Source organism: Ruditapes philippinarum, unplaced genomic scaffold (genome assembly GCF_026571515.1).
Source record: "Ruditapes philippinarum isolate M1 unplaced genomic scaffold, ASM2657151v2 ctg3235_1_1_1_1, whole genome shotgun sequence".
NCBI classification, from domain to species: Eukaryota; Metazoa; Mollusca; class Bivalvia; order Venerida; family Veneridae; genus Ruditapes; species Ruditapes philippinarum.
The window spans coordinates 23,906-45,223 of NW_026860668.1; the positions used below are offsets into that span (position 1 = coordinate 23,906).

General features: G+C 32.3%; 1 protein-coding gene across 1 annotated transcript in view; it reads right to left on the minus strand.

Annotated features, from left to right (window-relative positions):
• Positions 1-21,318, minus strand: part of LOC132712994 (phosphatidylinositol 4-kinase beta-like) — a 48,158-nt gene that overhangs the window by 11,169 nt on the left and 15,671 nt on the right. Inside the window, exons 2-9 of the mRNA XM_060695431.1 lie at positions 18,805-19,999; positions 13,801-13,918; positions 12,080-12,214; positions 11,321-11,460; positions 3,409-3,575; positions 2,787-2,877; positions 1,924-2,060; positions 161-348 (exon numbers count right to left, since the gene is read on the minus strand). Of these exons, the coding sequence (XP_060551414.1) occupies positions 161-348; positions 1,924-2,060; positions 2,787-2,877; positions 3,409-3,575; positions 11,321-11,460; positions 12,080-12,214; positions 13,801-13,918; positions 18,805-19,564 (1,736 nt within the window). The 5' untranslated portion in view covers positions 19,565-19,999. The remainder of the gene's footprint in view (positions 1-160; positions 349-1,923; positions 2,061-2,786; positions 2,878-3,408; positions 3,576-11,320; positions 11,461-12,079; positions 12,215-13,800; positions 13,919-18,804; positions 20,000-21,318) is intronic.

Genomic DNA, 21,318 nt, shown 5'->3' on the forward strand with positions numbered 1-21,318 from the left:
AACAAAAAATTATATTTTAGGCACTCAGAAGATTCTGAAATAAACAAGTATTAATTTTCCCCATATTAATGTAAGGGCCCGGGGAAAAAAAAAAATTTAAAAAACATATAAAAAACCAAATAATAAATTAAATTTATTTTTTGGGGTTTTTCCCCAAATTTTGCCCTTTGGTGCAGAGATATTTTCAGAGAGTCGTCGTCTTATATCACCAGCAGCTATATACACCGGGTCCTTACTGTCCCCACTTGTAGAACTCTCTATAGAGAACTGGGAGATAGAGTCACATGATTTCACACTCTTCATTGACATATGTAACTGAAATGTTGGAAAAGCATAGAAATTATATCTCTATGTATTGTAATGTACCTTAATAACATGTTATAATATGTAATGTAATAAACCTAAAGTGATATAATGTACCTAAAGTAATGTAATATACCTGAATAAAGTAATGTAATATACATTTATAATTGTAATTTAATATACCTGAATGAAGTAATGTAATAAAGTTGAATAACATAATGTAATACAGTTTTTATACACCTGAATTATGTAATATAATATACCTGAATAAAGTAATGTAATATACCAGAATAACGATATGCGATGAAATTTTTTTTTGATTGGGATTTATATTGCACCAACACTTTATAAGTCATATGGAAACTTTCTAGCTTCACTGGTGGATTTTGTTTGTTTGTTTCATTTTACGCCTTTTCCTAACAATATTTTCAGTCATAAGGGGGTATTTCCAACCATTTTCCTAAGAGTCCGTATAACTCCCTTCCCCCGTGCTAACTCCCCAAAGCACCCCCTTTGGATCAAACCACGAAAAAGGAAAGGGATTAGAATCATCGATTTTAAAACCCTAACCCAGGAGGGGGAAAAGCCCTCAATCCCTCTGTGTTGATTTCATAAAACGGATCCTGAGTAAAACCCACCGATGTTTTAAAACTGCTGGATAGTTTCACATGTGAATGGGATGATGTTCCCCTTATGGATTACAAAAATAAGAAATTTAAATATCCCCGGAATGTAATATAATATACCTAAATAATTTCATATCCTCTTGCGAAGCATTGTCATAAAAATTGTACTCCCATACAATAAAGTGCGGTGATGTTTAATGGGATAAAATGTGGTGAGATCTTCCGGGGAACGTTGAAACGTAGGTGTTTCAAAAATTTGTTTGGCTTTTTACTTGTGGAGAATTTTCACACTCTAAATTAAACATGAAGTCCATATAGTGGGAGCCTGAAAAACAAAAATTGAATATATTATAATAATATTTCGTAAGAATTGCGAATTTTTTTTACATTGGCATCATGAAGTGTGTTAACCTATATCTTTGAAGTTATTCATAAAGAAAAGACATCTTTATTGAATTTCTATTTATTTATGATAGTATGCTATTCTTCCACACTTACACTGTCATGTAAATCTAGTTTAGATATAGCGAATTTACATTTGATAATTTTACTGTAAAATCAAATATTATTCACTTATATATTTTAGTAATCTAAAGAAAAACGTCGAATATTGTAAAATATCAAAGGCAGAGCCTAGAGTGTTATTTCGTTAAAGTTTGCTAATAGGCATATTTCCCCGAAGAGAATTTTATTTTTTAAATTATACTGAACCAACATTTAATAAAAATTTTACTGATAGCATTATTACTATAGAGATTATATCTGATTGCAACCAGGGGAGAAACTGAATTACATTTCTTAGTCTATTAGTTATCTCCCCTGGGGAATATTGCAAAACTTATTGACCAAATTATATTCATTTCCAGGATAATAGATCAAAATAACACCATGTGGCATCACATTATTTAGTACAAAGTTATAAATTTATATAGTAATTAATTAGCATATCCTATATCAACTGAATATAGAAAGATTAGAATGAACGAAACATTACCTTTTCCTTTGAGTTGAGTACAACACTTTGTGTATGAGGTATTCTTACAACATGGTGATTAAACTGTGCCGTGGGTAACCAAACTCGTGCAGGTAAGTTCAGATTTAACATCGCAAGCTCAGCCATTAACCTTGATCCTAAAATAAACAATAAATGTTATTAAACTTCATCTCTCACCTTAATTTTCAAACATTAAAAAATTTTTCAAACAATGTTTAAGACTTGTTTGTTTGTTTTTTGGGTTTTAAGTCACATCAACACAGTATAGGTCATATCGTTCCAGCTTTACTGGTGGAGGAAGACCTCAGGTGCCCTTCCGTGCATTATTTCAGGCACAAACGAGCACCTGAGTAGAACCACCGACATTCCGTTAGCTAGCTGGATAACTTCCTCACATGAAAGAATCCAAAGTCCCTGTCGGGATTCGAACCCACAGCGGTGAGGGGCAAGTGGTTTGAAGTCAACAACTTTAACCATTCGGCCACAGACGCCCCATTTAAGACTTGAGTAACTAAATTTTGTAAGAAGTAATTTGTTCAGAAGTGCACATGGAATAAGAATTTTTGTATGTTCAGTTTAAGAATTTTATTTCATGATTTCATGGCTACAAGTGAGTTCAATCCATTTGTATTTATTTTTGTATGTGTATTTGTTACGCCACAGTTGATATATGCTATTCTAAGAATGCACAATGTCTCACAATTCAAAATAGGTCTACAGAAGTCTACAAACAGACAGGGTGGGGATGGCAAGACAAATAAACAATGATAAAACTATACACAAATCCCTAAGTAGGCCTTTAATTTTTTTATTTTTTTTTTCAATAAGATACGATCACACTGTAGATGGTTTTGACTACAAACCTCTGAGTTCTTTTGTAGGTAGCTGCTGTAATCTTGTTCCTATACTCATCAATGCCTTGATAAACTCTATCTGCGGAGTAAGTCTTGGTGCCTGGTAATAGACAAGCAAATGGTTAACATAAGGGGAAATGGTGAAAGGTCTGTTATAATTGATTTAAAGTGACATTATGCTCATTGAAGAGTAAATGTTGACTGTTCAAGTGAATTTATTGAACGAGTTGAATAAAATCGTATTATGTGAGCCTCTGGTGAGCATAATATTGTTTTATTTAACGAGTTCAATAAATTTAGTATTGAATCTACACGAATATAATACATGTATTCTATTTATCACATCTATAAATAGGAACGGTAAACTCTCAAAAAAAGTCATTTTTCAGTGACACGCCAACAGTGTAATGCTAACATTAGCCTTAAACCCTATGTTTTTATATAGCGAAAAAGATGTCATGTCAAAGTATAATAACACTAGTGTAATATTGTTTTTTTTTGTTAAATGGCTAAATATTACACTCCAAAACGTTGATGTTAGACTTTCAATAAGTAATAAAATTAAATTTTGCCATTTACTATTTCTTGAGACTAGAGATTCAGTTTAGACACATCACATGTAAGTTCTTACCCCACAATGACAAGGAACCTCCTTCCCCGTCAGGTCATTTTTCACGCCCTCGGAACTCTGATGACAATGACAACCACTGTCAAAAGCTCTTCCTGATGCCAGATCCCCACAGGCATAGTTGTGGAGAGTATTAGTAGAGTGACTGTTACCTTGCTTTATATATATACCTGGAAATATATAAAATTAAAGCTTTTAGTGAACAAGATCTAGATCTTCATGGTTATCAAGCTGCTTGAAATTGAATTATCTTTACATTGAAACCCTGTTATAATGCTCACGTTGGGTCCAAGGTTTCAACACTGCATTATAACAAGGTTCTGATAATAATACTCATTGGGAAATTACCACATTACCCCACACGTCGCCAATACACAACGCTTTTGATTTTTACCAACCATTCAATTTTTTATATAAAAATTGAATAATGTAAACATATATTATTTTGTCAAAGGATACTAATTATATCTAAAAGAAACAGAAAACTTTTGCAAGGTACACATTAATCCAACAAAATGTATTTGTGAAGGCAAAGTACATCTAAATATTCCCTCATCTGTTTCCAAATCCCAAATTTGTCATTAATATTTTGAAAGGGTCCAGATAAGTCAAAAATGTTTGTTTAATGCTCAATATGAAGATTTTTTGACTAACTATTTTATATGCCAGAATAAAGAATGGTAAGATTTTTAGAAATCACTCTGGAAACAGCAAACTCCTTGATTAAGAGAAGGTTTAACCCCTCGAAATGTTGGAAGTTGATAAACTTTGTGAAATAGAGGAGTTATATATAAAGAATGGTAAGCTTGTAAATATAACCCAAGCCACAAATTAAGGGTTATATACCAAACAGACATTGATACACTGCCATATAAGTTATAACCAACCCAAGGGGTTATGTCTTAATGGCTAAACATTAAATCATGTATAAAATAAAACACCAAAGTTCTCAAATATAAAAGGGGAGTGGTGGGCTAGTGGTTAAAGTGTCTGCCTCTCAACACAGGGACCATGGGTTCGAGCCCTAATCAGTTCACGATCATGTTTCTTCACATGACACCAGTTCCAGGAATCTAACTCAAAAGTGATTAATATAAGAAGCAAGAACTTGTTTCACAATCGATCTGAAATCATCGTCGGATTTCCACGGCCGAACCATAACCATTTATCATTTAATTACATGTCATGTCATGTTACATGTTACTCAACTGTGGGTATCCGACAATGATCTCAAATATAAATATGTTTAAACCAAACTCATAATCATATACGAGTTTAACAAAGATCTCTTCACATAATAATAACTGAAATGTGTTCAATGTATTTTACAAAGCATATTGCATCAGATTCCCTAATATTATACAACATTAACTGTATTTTCTACAGCGATCATGGCAAGATTCAAGTGCATGAGAAGCTACAACAAATATTATTATGGCAGCTGTACATGGTTCTCCTGACTGTGAGTCATATACTACTCATCTACATATCTGCATTTCTCAACTAGGTCATACTTGTGTTTATATTAATTCATGTCAAAACATAGATATACAGCTGTATATATTATTATTAAGAAGTGCATGAAAAATTCAAACACAGTAATTAAAATGTGTAAACCATATTACACTAAAGTAAAATGTTATATTATATGAATGAATCAGTGGATTTTCCCACTTAATTGAGAATTGATGAAAAACTATCTTTGGAAAGTAAAAGCTGTTGTAAATTCCGATTTTTTAGGAAAACTGTGAATTTACAAATTTTATCACATTTCTACAGATCAATGGTTATCTTTACATATTATGACATGTTTTTAGGTAATTCAAGTTGAATGTAAGTGCATTATGCCAGAAATGAATTGCTTCTATTTTGTTCTGTTCTGTCAGTTTTTTCATTACTGTGATTGGCTGTAGTCTATGCATTGGCATGAAAGTGACCAATAGCTGACAGCGATATGTGACAGACTGGTAAAATCATGTTCCTAAACTAGAAATGTGTCCATAGGACACGGGTGCCCCCACCGCGCCACTGTTCTGTCAATCTTTTCACTAAGTCAAGGGAAATAACTCTACCAATACTGGATAAATCCACAAGCGAAACCCCAGGTGCAAATCTAAATATAATGAGCAACCTGCCCATAAGGTTTAATGACTATGTCAAATCCTTTTTGAGTAACTTGCAATACAAGTTGAAAATTGCAAAAAATTTCTAAGTGAAGGGCAATAACTCTAAAAATACTAAATAAATCCAGACGAAAATACCTGGTGCACAACTGCACATGCTGATCAATATTCCTGTAAAGTAACATGACTCTAGGTCAAATACTTTTTTAGTTACATGAGACACATGTTGAAAATTGCAAAATTTTACTAAGTCAAGGGCAATAACTCTAAAAATACTAAAAATATCCAGACGAAAATATCCAAGTGCATAACTACACATGCTGATCAACATTCCTGGAAAGTTTCATGACTCTAGGTCAAATACTTTTTGAGTTACGTGCGACACAAGTTGAAAATTGCAAAATTTTACTAAGTCAAGGGCAATAACTCTGAAAATACTAAAAATATCCACACGAAAATACCCAGGTGCACAACTACACATGCTGATTAACATTCCTGTAAAGTTTCATGACTCTAGGTCAAATACTTTTTGAGTAACATGCGACACAAGTTGAAAATTGCAAAATTTTACTAAGTCAAGGGTAATAACTCTTAAAATACTAAAAATATCCACACGAAAATACCCAGGTGCACAACTACACATGCTGATCAACATTCCTGTAAAGTTTTATGACTCTAGGTCAAATACTTTTTGAGTTACGTGCGACACAAGTTGAAAATTGCAAAATTTTACTAAGTCAAGGGCAATAACTCTTAAAATACTAAAAATATCCACACGAAAATACCCAGGTGCACAACAACACATGCTGATCAACATTCCTGTAAAGTTTAATGAATCTAGGTCAAATACTTTTTGAGTTACGTGCGACACAAGTTGATAATTGCAAAATTTTACTAAGTCAAGGACAATAACTCTTAAAATACTAAAAATATCCACACGAAAATACCCAGGTGCACAACTATACATGCTGATCAACATTCCTGTAAAGTTTCATGAATCTAGGTCAAATACTTTTTGAGTTACGTGCGACACAAAAGTAAACGGACGGACGGACGGAAGGACGGACGGACGGACAAGGGTAAATCTAAATGCCCGCGACTAACGTGGGGGCACAAATATATACCCGTTTCCTATATTTGAGATAATGCAAACAAAAGATAGGAATTACTAAATAAAAAAAAACACAAAACAAACAAAAAATTTAAAGACGGAAAAAACATGCTTAAAGAAATGACTTTTACTGGTAATTGCATTTTTACAGATTTAACCTTTGAGATACTCTATGTATGGCAAAATTGACATAATTATTGTAATATACCTGTATGTAGACCACCGCGCACTTTTAGCATGATATTACATACTAGTAGATAAAAACAAGGCCTGTCAGTAGGACAGCGTGCTCAACATTTTTCAGTGCTTGAGAGTAGAACAAGAGTCTGGATAATGTAGAATTTTCCAAGTTCCATAATACTGTTAAAATCCATGCTCAATTTATTGGCCTTGAACAATGACCTATTATAATTCTCTCTTGATAGTAAAACAAGAGCCTGTATAATCATTAATGTAGAATTATCCAAGTTCCAAAGGGCCATAATGCTGTCAAAATCTAAGTTAGAGTCCTGGGCCTTGAACAGTGACCTTCTATAATGCTCTCAAATAAGTGTGTGAAATTTTAACCCATTCCCTTAGGTAGTTTTGCAGATACCAACTTGCACACAAAATTTAACCAAATTGTGAAGCTGAAGCCTGGGTGAGTACAATAGCTATCCCTATTCTTGAATAGGTGACTTAAAAATAAGCAATAAAACAACTACAGTCTAGAGTTTTTCTACATAACATTATGTGTATATCACTAGCATACTAAACTTTCATCATAGTTTAACAACATCCCATATTCACAGTAGTATAATTGTAAACAGATTTTCGTGGGTTTTTTGTGTTTTTTAATTTTACGGTGCACCAACACATTTTATGGTCATATGCGTCAAAACAGTAAAGATGATATTGGCTAACCCCTGGTGTTACAAACTTACAGCAGTCAAGGGGTAAAAACCACTTTTGACCTTCAGGAGCTAAGAGATGCATAGACTCCAGTTAGTCACCTCTTACTAGGTTTAAACAGTGGCTTTATTCTGTACATGTATAGGTTCTCATCTAAATAAAATCTTTCCAGACGTAACAAATAATATTTCAAAAGAACAATAATACAACAATTAAAACTCTGTTTGCCACTTTATATCTTTACTTTTGTGGGCTTTATTCAATGGGGGTGGGGGGGGGGAGGGGCAGCAAATACAGTAGTCAGTATAGTTTGGGACAGTGTCAGGTCAAAGGGACCTAAATTAAGGTTATTAGTTATTTAATGAAACTATGATGAAAGTCTAGTACTTGTGTATTATTTAAGTTTTGAATATATATAAGAGAAAAATCCCTCCAAGAACAGATTAAAACCAATAATTGAAGGAAGGTGCCCGCTGGTATACTCACCATAGTGAGATGAATTAATAAGTACAATATAAGCTGAAAATAATTTTAAAAATGCCAGTATAACATAACAACAAGCTGAAAATACTAGTGATGGAAATCGGATGAAATTTGTCCCAATCGATCATCGGTTCAGTCGGATGGGACATAATCGATAACTTTCGATTAAAGTCGCGTTAAGGTTTTAGGACCCTAATGGGCACTATAAGGAACTGAAAAATTGACATCATAGGTCAGATGTATACCTTAAAGTACACCTGTATGCAAAATTTAAACAAAGTTTACCGTACGGAAATCAAGTTATGGCCACTTTTCTGAACTCAAGCTAGGAAGTTATGAGGGCCCTTTTTTAGAAATGATGAACCTTTAAATAATCTGCAATAACTTTCTAATGAAAAATGTTTTCCCATTAATTTTTGGTAAGAAACAAATAGTACCATTCAGCTAACAATCCACATAAGCAAAATTATGGTTTCTACATAAAATTTATGAAATTTGTATAAAAATGTTACCCTACCCCACCCATTTTTACCACGTGTCTGACCATTTTTCTACTTAGGGAGCCTAATTTAAAAAATTCTTAAAATTTACCCAAATGAGTGCCTGTTTTCAAAGTTTCCCTAAATTTTTAAAAAAGTATATTGGTTGATCTTGTAAAATATGAAATACTTTTACCATCTAGTTTTGATTATATTACACTTTGAAAATATCAGGTATCATATTTATTACTAGATTTAGCATTATTTAGCCAATAAATACCTATATAAATTAAAAAATCAAAATTAAACACATTTTTCTTTCCAAATGGGACATGAGAGATACATAAATAATGTTAAAAGAAAAAAAGAAAGAAAAAAAAAGTTGACCCTTCTGGGGATTGAACCCATGGCCCTCATTTTCAATGTAGTTAACAGTATTTCTAGACTATTTGAATACTCTTCAAAGCGGAGGTAATGCATTAGGGTGCTAATAACATTTCTTACCAAGGCACTTGATTATATTTAGTAACATGAATTTCATTTAGCACCTTCAACACAGTTTTAATCTTATATAGTCATAATTTTACGAAATAGATTTTATTGTTCAATGGATGTCAAATAATACCATTCACATCACATTATATTACTATTGTTTACATCACTTATTGATCCTGTTCAACTCCAAATTGTCTCTGAGTGATTTTTTGCGATCGGCGAGGTGTTCCTAAAGGAAAATTACCGTCAGAATTAATTCCCTTTGATACTTTAAACATTTTTGACGACGTCGCGGAACAAATTTTTGTGAATCGATTATTGTCGTTTTACATAACAGTAACTGATTATCGGCGACTTGCGACAATCGGAACATCACTAGAAAATACTGAACAGAAAATCCTGTATTTTGCAATTTTCTTAATACAGGAAAATAGGGCTTTATAGTGTATATGATAATTTTACTAATAGTTTTAATGCAGGCAAGAAGACTGTTGGGTGCCTTTTTAAAAAGTTAATAGAGTAAAAAAAAAAATTTTACTAATAGTTTTAAAAAGGGCAAGAAAGCTTGTGGGTGTCTCTATGAATATAGTGTACAGAAACAACAAATATTAGTATCAAAATTTTCATCCTCAAAATTAATGGACTGTTCCAGAAATTGAAGCTGGACAAGTCCATTCCGTCTTCAAATTACAATCTGGCTCTGGCTCTATGAATGCAAAAGGGAATAATGGCATGTTTATGTCCCCTGGTCTTTTTTTGTTTGTTTGGTTTTATGGCACATCAACACTGTTACACAGTATAGGTCATATGATGCTGAAAAAGGAAAGATGATTTTGGCTGACCCCGGGTATAACACCACAGGTCAAAATCCCCTCACCTGCTGGGGCTAAGTGATGCATAGACTCCAGTAATTCAAACCCACTTAGTCCCTTCTTGCAATCATGAAGGGATAAACCCCGGCTGCAAATATTATGCCTCAACCATTAAAGGCAACCCCTCAGCCACATGTGGCCTGGTCTGTACACTCCATTCAGATTGATAGGACTTAAAATACTGAAGCATTTTTATACAGATACCCCTTAACCGTAACCACACTAAATATCTTAAATTAACTTGTCCTTTTTTCAATATGAACAAAATCATTCACCATTTTCAGGGAAAATTTCAGAAAAATGTACCAATTGAATGATGAACAGTATACGGACCATGATCTTGGCCTGCACTGGTAGAATGTGTAAAATCTGTTGCCACAAGAAGGCAAATGGTTACAGTAAAAACAGACAGTTCTAAAATCATAGCAGGGTAAATCTAACATACAAAATGATTAACAGTGCTGGTTTTCAAGACTGCCAAGAAAGAAGGTGTACAGAAAAAGAAATTCAATCATGAACCAATAAGAAACAGAACAAAGAGCGCAAGATTGCTGTAAAATTTCACTGAAGCAAAAACTCAAATATAAATAAATGGTGTACAATTTGAAATAATTTGCCTTAGTTTTTATCATTACTAATTTCCAAATAAAAAATTTAATGATCACAAGACTTCAATTGTTTTCCATGTACTGAACATTGTAACTAGTACATATTTGTTTACATTACCCATATAAAATATAACATTTTTTTGTGATTTCATTTTGCGTCCATACATTTCAAAACAAAAATGCTGTCCGAAAATGGAAAATGATGAAGCAAGTTAATTTTCATTAATCAGTTTCATTGCATTTTGCCATGTTATAAAAGGAATCTTATACTTGTTGCCATATAATATAAGATTTTATAAAACTCAACCAAGAAAATGCCTCAGACATATATTAACAAAATAAATCCCAGCATTCAACAATATAGACAGAATTATTAAAATTCCCTAAGGTTATTTTTTAGACTCGGGCAAATATCACTCAAACTAAAAGATACTATACTATTTTACAAACCATTCCCCTTTTGTTAGTAAATCTCTGATTAAATGTAACTTCATCACCAATGAATAAATTTCAACGTGCAAGTTAACATCACTACTACCCCAATCAACAGAATTACTGCATTATCTTTATTATTTGCGGAGCACTTATTTTGTGGAAAAGTCAATCCACGAAAATTAAAGATCCGATAAAATTTCATTTCCTTTGCTGTAATATTATTTTGCATCACATTATTTACATTTTACCTTTTGGAAAGAATAAACAGTCCAAGAATTTTTAGAACCCACAAATATTTTCTTTGTGACTATACCACGAAATTTCAAGTCCACGAAATTAAATGAATTCACAGTACTATCCATGTATATAACTATAAAATTTAGTTTTGGAAGAATTTTTTTTTCAAAAATACAAATACCTGTAGCATCAGAGCGTGATCTTGTATGAGTTTTCTTGCCAGACGGTGACAATGTGTTATTCAGGCTGGTATTCAGGGGACTGCTCGATGTTATATGGTGTGACTGATTCCGTCGATGTCCATGTTTATGACTATGATGACTGAAAAAAGAGACAAAAAAAAACTTTTTTGGAAAAAAACACAACAAAAACTATCACATATTCCTTATTTTTTATTATTTTCTTTTGTTTACTTGTTATAGTGATACAGCCAAAAGAATTTTTGAGGTTATTAAAAACTTGGAAATAAGATTCTAGCTCAAATGATCAAGGACAACTCAAAGTATGATTATTTAAGACCAGTAATGAACCACAGATCTTTTTTTTATGCTACCTTGATTTTCAGGCTATAGAAATACTTTTTATTGTGTACTATAAATTAGGTTGTCTGCACAGTAAGCTCTATAGAGAGAGCCTCATATTTTTAATACACAAGTCCCTGGTTCAATCCACTGGCAAGACGAAATTTCTCTCAATTATCAGAGACAGTTACTCGCACATCAAGTCAAATGGTCAATTCATCTCTCACCACAGATTATGATATCATGTGGAATTGGCAGTGGGTCACTTACAGGAAAATTGGTGATAACTTGCAAGTTTATTATCCAGGAAATCCTGTTAGGCAGACTGACCCAAAAAATTTGACTGTTTAAATTGTTGAAAAAAGACAGACAAACAAGTTTCAAATATCTACATAGAGCTCAGCTCAGTTGTAACAAACCTTAGCTCTTCATTTAGAATCATGTTCCTAAGTTTGAGACCCTGTGACGTCTTCCATGTTGGCTTCAACACATCGGCAGAGAAGGCACTCAATAACCACACACACTTCACAGAAAACTCCACACTATTTCTACATCTGTAAAAAAACACAAACAAAAAATAACAAAAAATATAAGTTTAAAAATTTTTCCTATATCTTTGTAAAAAGTTGTAATATTCCTATTAACACTAAGTCTTGTTAGTATAAAACATAGCTTATTCTAGCACATTTTTATCTGTTTATTAAAAGAAAGAAATATGAATCAGGCATAAAAACTTGCACACCGTTGGGGGTGGTAGTGTGTTGGGCGTGGCAGGGCGGGGCAGGGGCTTGAAGTCTTCTGGTGAATTTAGGCTAATGCCCTGTTGAGAGGGCAAATAGGCAAAACCTATAAACCTCCTCAATTCTCAATCTTGTCATGCCATTTGACGACCTTAAAAACAACTTTTATTATTCACTGAATAACTCGGTAAATGTTTTGAATTACACTCAACTTTGTAGAGACATCCTTTGGGAACTGAGACAAACCAGTGTTTGCATGTAGACAAGATATATCTAACACAATTAGCTGAGGGCTGTGGATAAAACTTTCTGAAAATTGCATGACACCCTCACATTACGTTTTAGGAAGACTGCAACCAGGTCCCATGACATTATTCATAAATGGCTGACCACATGTCTTGTATACATTATCAAACAAAACAAAGACATTATTCTGAAAACTGAAATGCTGTCACAAAAGCTGGTTTTTCAGAAGTTTTAAATAGCCTGGTAAACCTCCATAAAATGCTGGTCAAACTGCACTGCACTGTACAGACTGGCCTTGCTCTATACTGGTGGCAAAGGCTGGTCACTTACCCTTCCAGCAAGTTATGGATTAAATTCAGTACCTTAAATCTTTAAGTATCAGTTAAATAGTTATCAGTATCAAAACAATGAAAACATACATTTAGTGACCAACAGTATAATAAAGCCTATCTGCCATTTAAATATTTGTAAATTTTTGTCACTGGCATTCACTTTCAGTGTATAAGTTTTAATAAGTTATTGATTTATTAATGTTAATTTCATTGGAGTCTAAAGACTTATCTTTTTTAAAACCATTTCCAAGTTATGTTCAATACATACAAACTAGATTTTCAATTACCTATTCCTAATTATTTTCGTTATTTGATATTGAAATCCCTTAAACATGGACTGTTCCAAAAAATGGAAGCTGGACCAGTTCATTTGAGAAACTCAGCAGGTTAAAGGAACTCCTAGTGACTGAGAAAAGACAAGATTAAACATTCTTACATCATCTAAGATCAAGTAGCTCTTAAATGGAAAAATCTACAAATGATATGAAAGCATTCAATTGAAAACTGATGATTTTCCTCATTTCTTAGCCAAATTTAAGTGAAATGCAACGCTTTCATTTTTTAAGTCATTTTGCACAAAAAAATTAAAAATTAAAAACTACCAGCAAAGAAAATGATCAGAAAATTTGCACACAAATTATTGCTTCAGACCTACCCATCAAATGGTTTACATATCTGGACAAAAATATTTTCAGTCCTGTCATGTTAAAAAACCTCAGTGGAGTCCCTTTAAGGGTCTGTGAGGCAGGACAAATCTATCGGGTATGATTCTGGATTGAAATTTATTGACAGTTGTAAAATAATATTGATATATATATTTACCTGTTAACAACATAAGGATGGACAGCCTCAGCAACATCGTGCATGTGAATGTACATGTTTAACAACTGTGGTAGGTAGAAATCTACTTCATGTTCAACAAAACTGAACATCTTGTTGGCTAAAATTATATATAAACATCATTATATATTGTCATGTAAAAACTGTCAATTAATAATACATAATGATAATGATACATGTTGCATAATGGATCTTGTAAACAACTTATTTCATATAGACTTCCAATGTATCTATTGTAATACATCAACAACATTATCACAATAATTCATCTTTGTTATAAAAACCTAGTTTAATATTCTAGCATATATAATTATACACAGTAATAAAAAGGAAAAACAATAGATAGGAATAGAAAAGAAAAAAACCCATAACATATCTTTTGGCAATGAGAACAGTTGAGTAATACAACTATCACAGAAATATCAAGGGAATACCAGGAATCTGTTTTTCACTTTATGTATCAGCATTGGTTTTTTTTTTTTTTTGATTTTTTTCTCTCTCTATATAAACAATGATCTAGTAGATGGACAACAAATTATTTGTTTGTAACAAGTCTGGCAGAACATATGTCTGATACAAATATAACTGAGTAAACAAAACCATAATTCCAGGCATAAACTAACAGTCATAATCATAGACATATTTATGTATTCATAAACAAAATGCAATTTTTGTATATGTCTGTTTTTTAACGGTTAACATGCCACCTTTGCATAGAGTACTTGTCCTCTTTCGAACCCGTCTTTTTTCTTTTTTTTTTTGGTTTTATATTGCACAACTTGTCCTTTTTTGGTGCCATCCTTTTTGTTTTTTGATTGGGTTTTATATCGCACCATCTGCTCACTATACAGGTCATATGTCAACTTTCCACCTTAACTGGCAAAGGAAGACCTCAGGTGCCCTTTTGTTTGTTATTTCAGGCCCAAAAAGGCACCCGAGTAGAACCATCAGAGTTCCTTAAGCTTAGCTGGATAGCTTCCTCACATGAAAGAATGCAAGCACAATTGCTCTGCTAAAACCTTCAATGATGCAAGGCATAAGGTGAAGGCATTCTAGAAACAACTTGCGCTTTAATTTATTTGGTAAAATGACCTAACACTGAACTAAGACCTTGACCATGTTATCTTTACGTAGATCAGTAAAGGTTCAACAGATTATGACACAGTAAAGGCAACAAAATAACAGGTGATTATATCTCCCCTCTAGCTACTGAACTGTCAACATCCTATGTTTGTTATGTATGTCAAAACTTTAGATGACACCAGCCAGCCATCAGACAGGTTGGTGAGTAAAAAACTGAAATAATGTACTCCATCCTTCTTTCTGGGGATAAATCATGTTCTGTCCTTTGAAATAGGCATTGAAATAGAGAAGATTGGCCAAAAAGGAAGATAAATAGTTATATATATATATATATATACTGTATGTAAGTGGTATTTTAACAGGGAAGTACAAAAGCTAATAAATCTATATTATTGTATTTTGTATTTTTTCTCTGTATGAATGACAGAAGAATGTGTTTACTACACACATAGACATGTATACAATCTGCCTCCATTTCATGACGCAAGTTTTCTTTTCATGTCAACTGAACTTTGTTTTTATCTTCAATGAAAACTTCAATCCTGATAAACTGTCACACCTGACAGGTGAAAGTCCATTTTCAGGATATAAAAATAAAATGTAGGACACAGTATATGTGTCAAAACTGTTTGTAAACAAAAACGTTAAAATTTCCAATCTAAGATCACACCATGTAATGTACATTTTTTTTCAAGGTGACATAATTATATGCCTTTAATCAGATTAATTATGTTGTACTCAGTGGCTGTACTGTTGAATTCAACTATAACTGTTGTCTGAATACTGAGCAATGAACACAAGTCAAAATTTCCCTGATTTTCACTAACTTCCCCCTACTATATTTCAATCTGCTTTCAAATTGCATGTTAATCGAATAAAATGTTTCAGAATAAATTTAATACATTGCTATTTCAAGTTGCGATTTTTAACTGTTTAGCATAGATTGAGCATTATTTTCATGCATATGATCATAAGGGTACAATTAAGTTATCCACTCGGTCAAAATGCCCACCACGTACAGCATGAAATGACTACATTTAGAACTTGTTTTACTTAGTGCATCTCAAGTAGTATCGAAATATTTAGAGTACATCAAGTAGCAACTTAAGATAATTGGATGATGTTTTTGCAGTAGTGCAGTATTGTTATTAATTTACTCTATTTTGTTTTTGTTTTCAAGCAATGTGTAAACCTTTTAAGTGGCCAAAACAACTTGTTATTTACCCACATTTCGTAATATGACGTATAATTAAGCCTTCAATGCAAAACCGTAGTAACTTAATTTATTATCATTAAGGAAGTTACCATTATATGAAATCATCAAATATGATTGGCCCATCACCGTGGTAATTACAGATTCTATCATCAATGCTTTTTCACATTATATAACAGCCCTGGGCTTTATATAAAAAGGAACAGATAAAAGGCCCCTTCCCAAATGAAATTTTCTTTAATATCATGCAGTTTTCCAAAAAATCTGAATTTATACCAGTTTTTTTACTTCCCAAATTAGCAATATTAACAATATTTCTTCCTATGGCCTCTTCATCCTTGATTAATTTTAAGTGAGAAAAACCACTGATCATGGGACTTAACTTAGTACAATAAAGGCAAGTAAAAGTCCATTAAGTATCAATTCTGAGATTAATTAATTGTTAAAATTCACATAGATCTATATATAAATATATTTATTACAACTATACAAATGATGAATAATATAAAGTAACGGTCATTGCACTTTCTTAAAGCTTTAACATTTTCCCTATTCATTGCATTTTTAAGTAAGAAGGTAACAGTTTCATTTAATCCTTGCATTGCTTTACAAACATTTACTTTATTTAGGTACATGTAACCCCTAAAGCCTTCATAGTTTACATGATTAAAATATTTTCAATACACTTTGATATTCAATTAACATTCTTAAAAAAATATTCTTGAAAAGGAAAAATGAATAACCAAAAGTAAAAAACCTCTATTACTATAAAAGGGCATAGAACTGTTAACCTCCTCAAAATTTTGAAGGATCTTGAAAGTTGACCGTCTTGAAGCTTATCAATTAGATAATAGAAGAGAAATAGTTTTAAAAATAATTGTCATTTTCAAACAGTGAATAATACCTAAATCCATGGACATTGTTAAAACTTTCACAAATACTAATTCATTTATCTGCATATTTCATATCATTTTGTCTGATATTTAAAAAACAGACCCAACATAATGAGGTTCCACATTACAAATATCAGGAAAGCCATCCTGATGAACCCCTTCCAACAAATAAAACCACTTTAACCTTTTATAAACAAGACCATTTTATTATGATAATATATGATGTAATTTAAATAACTGTCATGTATCATATGAATGAAAGGATGAGTGTATTTGTTGGCTGCAGGCAAAATGTTAATGTCTATATACACTGTTGTACTTAAAATGTTTTAAATATTTCATTATTGCTGTCATCTTGTCCGAGTTTTGAGTTCATGAACATGTTTACAATTTGACAAAATGTATAAATCATTATCATAGTTGAATTTCAATGAATATGTTTGAAGCAGGGAAAAACATTAAAAAAACGTACATAAACATAAGAAAATAATACTGGGTCAGCGACAAATTTGTCGGAACTTTTACAAATCAGGAATAAACTAGGTTAGTCTATCAAGCGTTGAATGATTCTTTAAGTAAATGGTTATACTTTTATTATCCGAACTATATCCCACAATTTTTAAATTCACAATTAAACTCATAATATCTTGTGTCTATGAAATGAAAGCAGACTATGATTTTATTTTACTGTATAACTAATCTAACTAATCGTTAATAAATATTTATTTAGTTTTCATGCGAAACTTTTATTTTTTTTATTTTCTGCTTAATCAGGGATAAACACAAACTAATTTTACTTGTAACAAGTTTTAATATTTCAAACCTTGGGTAGATTGTACCAAACTGCTGTTAATAGGCAAACAAACATTAAACTCCCCCACACACTTATTGGGCTATTGATTACCAAAACTGACATCAAATTTTTCGATGATTTAAAAAAAAGGTTTTAAAATATGTCACAAAGTTTGTGCAAATGTTTGTTAAGGCTAAGTTTCACTTGAATGCCTATTTTAAATATTGGAAAAGGTTAAATATATAGATTACTTGTATATGCATTAATGATTGACTGAATGGTTCAAATCTGTAGAAATAATCTGTATTATAAGAAACATTCTTTTACTACTTTTTATCCATATTATGCATACCATTACATGTAAGTACTACCAATAATTTCTATTGTTAAATCAAGTATCATTGCTACTATGACCTATATTGTACATGAATAGGATAAAATTTGATTAGTGCAGAGGTATAAAAAGATAGTATACATGTATATTTAACCTTCCGTATAGTGTGTGCAGTTCGATCATGGTCTGAACTGTTGGCTATGTCAATCAATACTTACTATGTCTATGAAAATTTTCCCTAAAAATGTTAAAGGTTTTGGCCAAAGCAAGGTTGGCAGGGTATTGACCATCAATAAAAACCCAGGTGGGACCCCCGCCCCCCGCCCAATGGGCAATACTCCCTAAACTGGGCAATACTGGGTAATATGATATTTTGGCGTTTTTTTTCTAAAGAATACTGAACATATTTATATTTATAAACAAGTAAAGTAAACATAAGGATAGAACAAATGCATTTCATACAAAATAAGTTCTGAAAGATGGTCCATCTTGATTAGGGTTCAAAATAAAATACATCTTATATTAGAAACCAGACAATCTAATATGTTTCGGATACAATTATGAACTTGTACTGGTCAACAAAACTATGTGACCCATATTTTTGACTTGCTTAAGATATTTGGTAACATGAATTAATAATAACACAGTAATTCTATGTACATGTACTTACCTAAATAAGTCTGAACACCAGGCTCCTTTGAATTGAACAAGTAAGATATGGCAATGGACATGTCAAACATTTTTGACTCAAACAATCTTAGTAACCATGACGATTGTTTTCCTGAGCCAGGTCTGTGTTTAGATTTCCCGTTAGGTAATGGCGGTTTTCCTTGTGTGTGAGTTCTAGGTGGAGATACAGAATGACTAGAATGATGACTTTGTTCACAAGATTTGTCCGTATCCATGGCAACAGAACACTCAGATTCTCCGTCCTGATCCATTTCAGTCTCGTCACCGTTTATATACTCGGACATTTCTGCCACTTCCTCTTGTATGGGACTAGTTGACAAACGATCAAGTGAGCTAATGGAGTTTGTATCATATGGCTTCATTTTAAAACCTGAATGCGTCGTTAATTCCATATTCTTTGTTCTCTCGATGGCCGAATATGATAAGCTCCGACCAAAGTTAAGAGCTGCTAAGTTTTGCTCAGTGTCTAACTCAGATTCACTGCATGTTTTGATCAAATTTCCATCTCCGTCTAGGTCAGCGAAACTTACCCGTGACCCAGTTTTCAAAGAACTTGTTTTGAATTTGTACATGTCTTCATTACAGGCATCCCCGATCTTATAGTTGCCGTTAACCTCGGACGCGCCTGGGTCCGTCTCGTTACCCATGTTACCAGTAGACAGTGAGAAAATACACCCTTTATTTACAGAATTCGGCTGCCGTGTCACCAAATCTCCATCACTGCAATAATTCCTAGCCATAGTCTTATACCACTCCCCTAATATATTCCATTCTATTTCTTCATAAAATGTATCAATATACAATAATTTTTTTTTTTAATCTTAACCTTTCAACACATACATCTTAATGTACGATACTGATATACAGGACTGATATTTTTTTGATGACTTGCCACTTAAGAGTGCACCTACACACAAACCAAGAAATGAATCATTCACATGTGATATATACACTAGTACTATACTGTATAAACTCTCGAGAAGGCTTTCACATGTCATATGAATGGCTGATATATACTATAGACATGGTCTAGTGATCTCACAATGTCACTTTGCTGATGTATCACATTCCAGATTTTGATAAATTTCTTTAACAAGACACCCCCACACCTTGCCTCCAGTTCAACTATTCTTTTTACTGTAGTGACAATTTACCCATTCTTTTCACAACCGCACCTGAAAATATATAACAACCAACACTTTAAACATCGACCATTTTAAACAGACTAAAAACCCCAAAACAAAAACAGCTGACTCGGCAAGATTTTCTTAACTGTAAATATATCATATTACGGACCAGTTAACTTTTACCTGTAAAAACATCTGTAACTATCTGTTACCACTTTAAAACATTAAATGATTTATTCATAACCATATTTATTGACAAATAAACATAAAAAAATTATTATAACAAAAAGTTACAATAAAAGCACTCAATCATAGTGATCTTCATAGATTTCTTGTGCGAAAATAATGTCAATTTTTACAGCCATAATGATCCCAAATAAAAAATATTTTCTAACAGTTAAATGATTCATGACAAATATAATATACTATGATTTTATTATTTCTTCTTGTTAATACAGTAATACAGCACAAACTGCACTAAAAATAAATTGATGAAAAGAAAGAAAATTTTAAATGTCATTATGTATTATCAAAATACTAAAATAGTAAATAACATTATACAAACTGGGTTATATCAGACTTCCCGAAAGTTAAAAAAAAGTGTCAGACATTCGGTCTGACAAACCATGAAAATCTGTCAGACCGAAACGAAATCTGTCAGACCGGATAAAATTAATCAAAATCAAAGGAAAACTTGTGTTTGTATTTCTTAAACACTTTTCGGATTTAATTTTTTCGACGTTAAAATCGGCACAATCAGTACAGCGCATTTTCTTCTCCTCCCTGTCATACACAAACAATTCACAATTTTTCATTAAATTTTGTCTCGGGTCTATTCTTTTCATCCTTTTACTGCTGTTCTGCGCGCTCCTCTGATGTAGATTTTCGTTTTTTCCCAGGTTTGGCACCTTTAGCGACGCCATTTTGTACACATGCGCCTTGGATAAAAGCCAGACAGTCGGACCAATCCGGAATAAAAAATCGTCGGACCTAATCAAAATTTATCGGACATGTCCGTCGGACCGACGTATTTCGGGAAGTCTGTTATATCATTCTATACTCCTGTAGTAATTTATTTATTAATTTAATACTCCAAAATATTTTCTAACTTAAAATAACTTGTCCAATAAGCATATTTCTATAACATAATTAATTAATTAATTAATTAATCAATTAATATTCCATGGTATTTTCTAACACAATATAACTGGTCCAATGTATGAATATATTCATACATATATATATACTAATTTATATTTACATAGAATAAGGTAATGTGAATACAGTTTTCATACTATTATACTTTGCCCACAGTGAGTTATACATTTGTATATATGTTATACATACAGTATCTTGTAAGTATAACT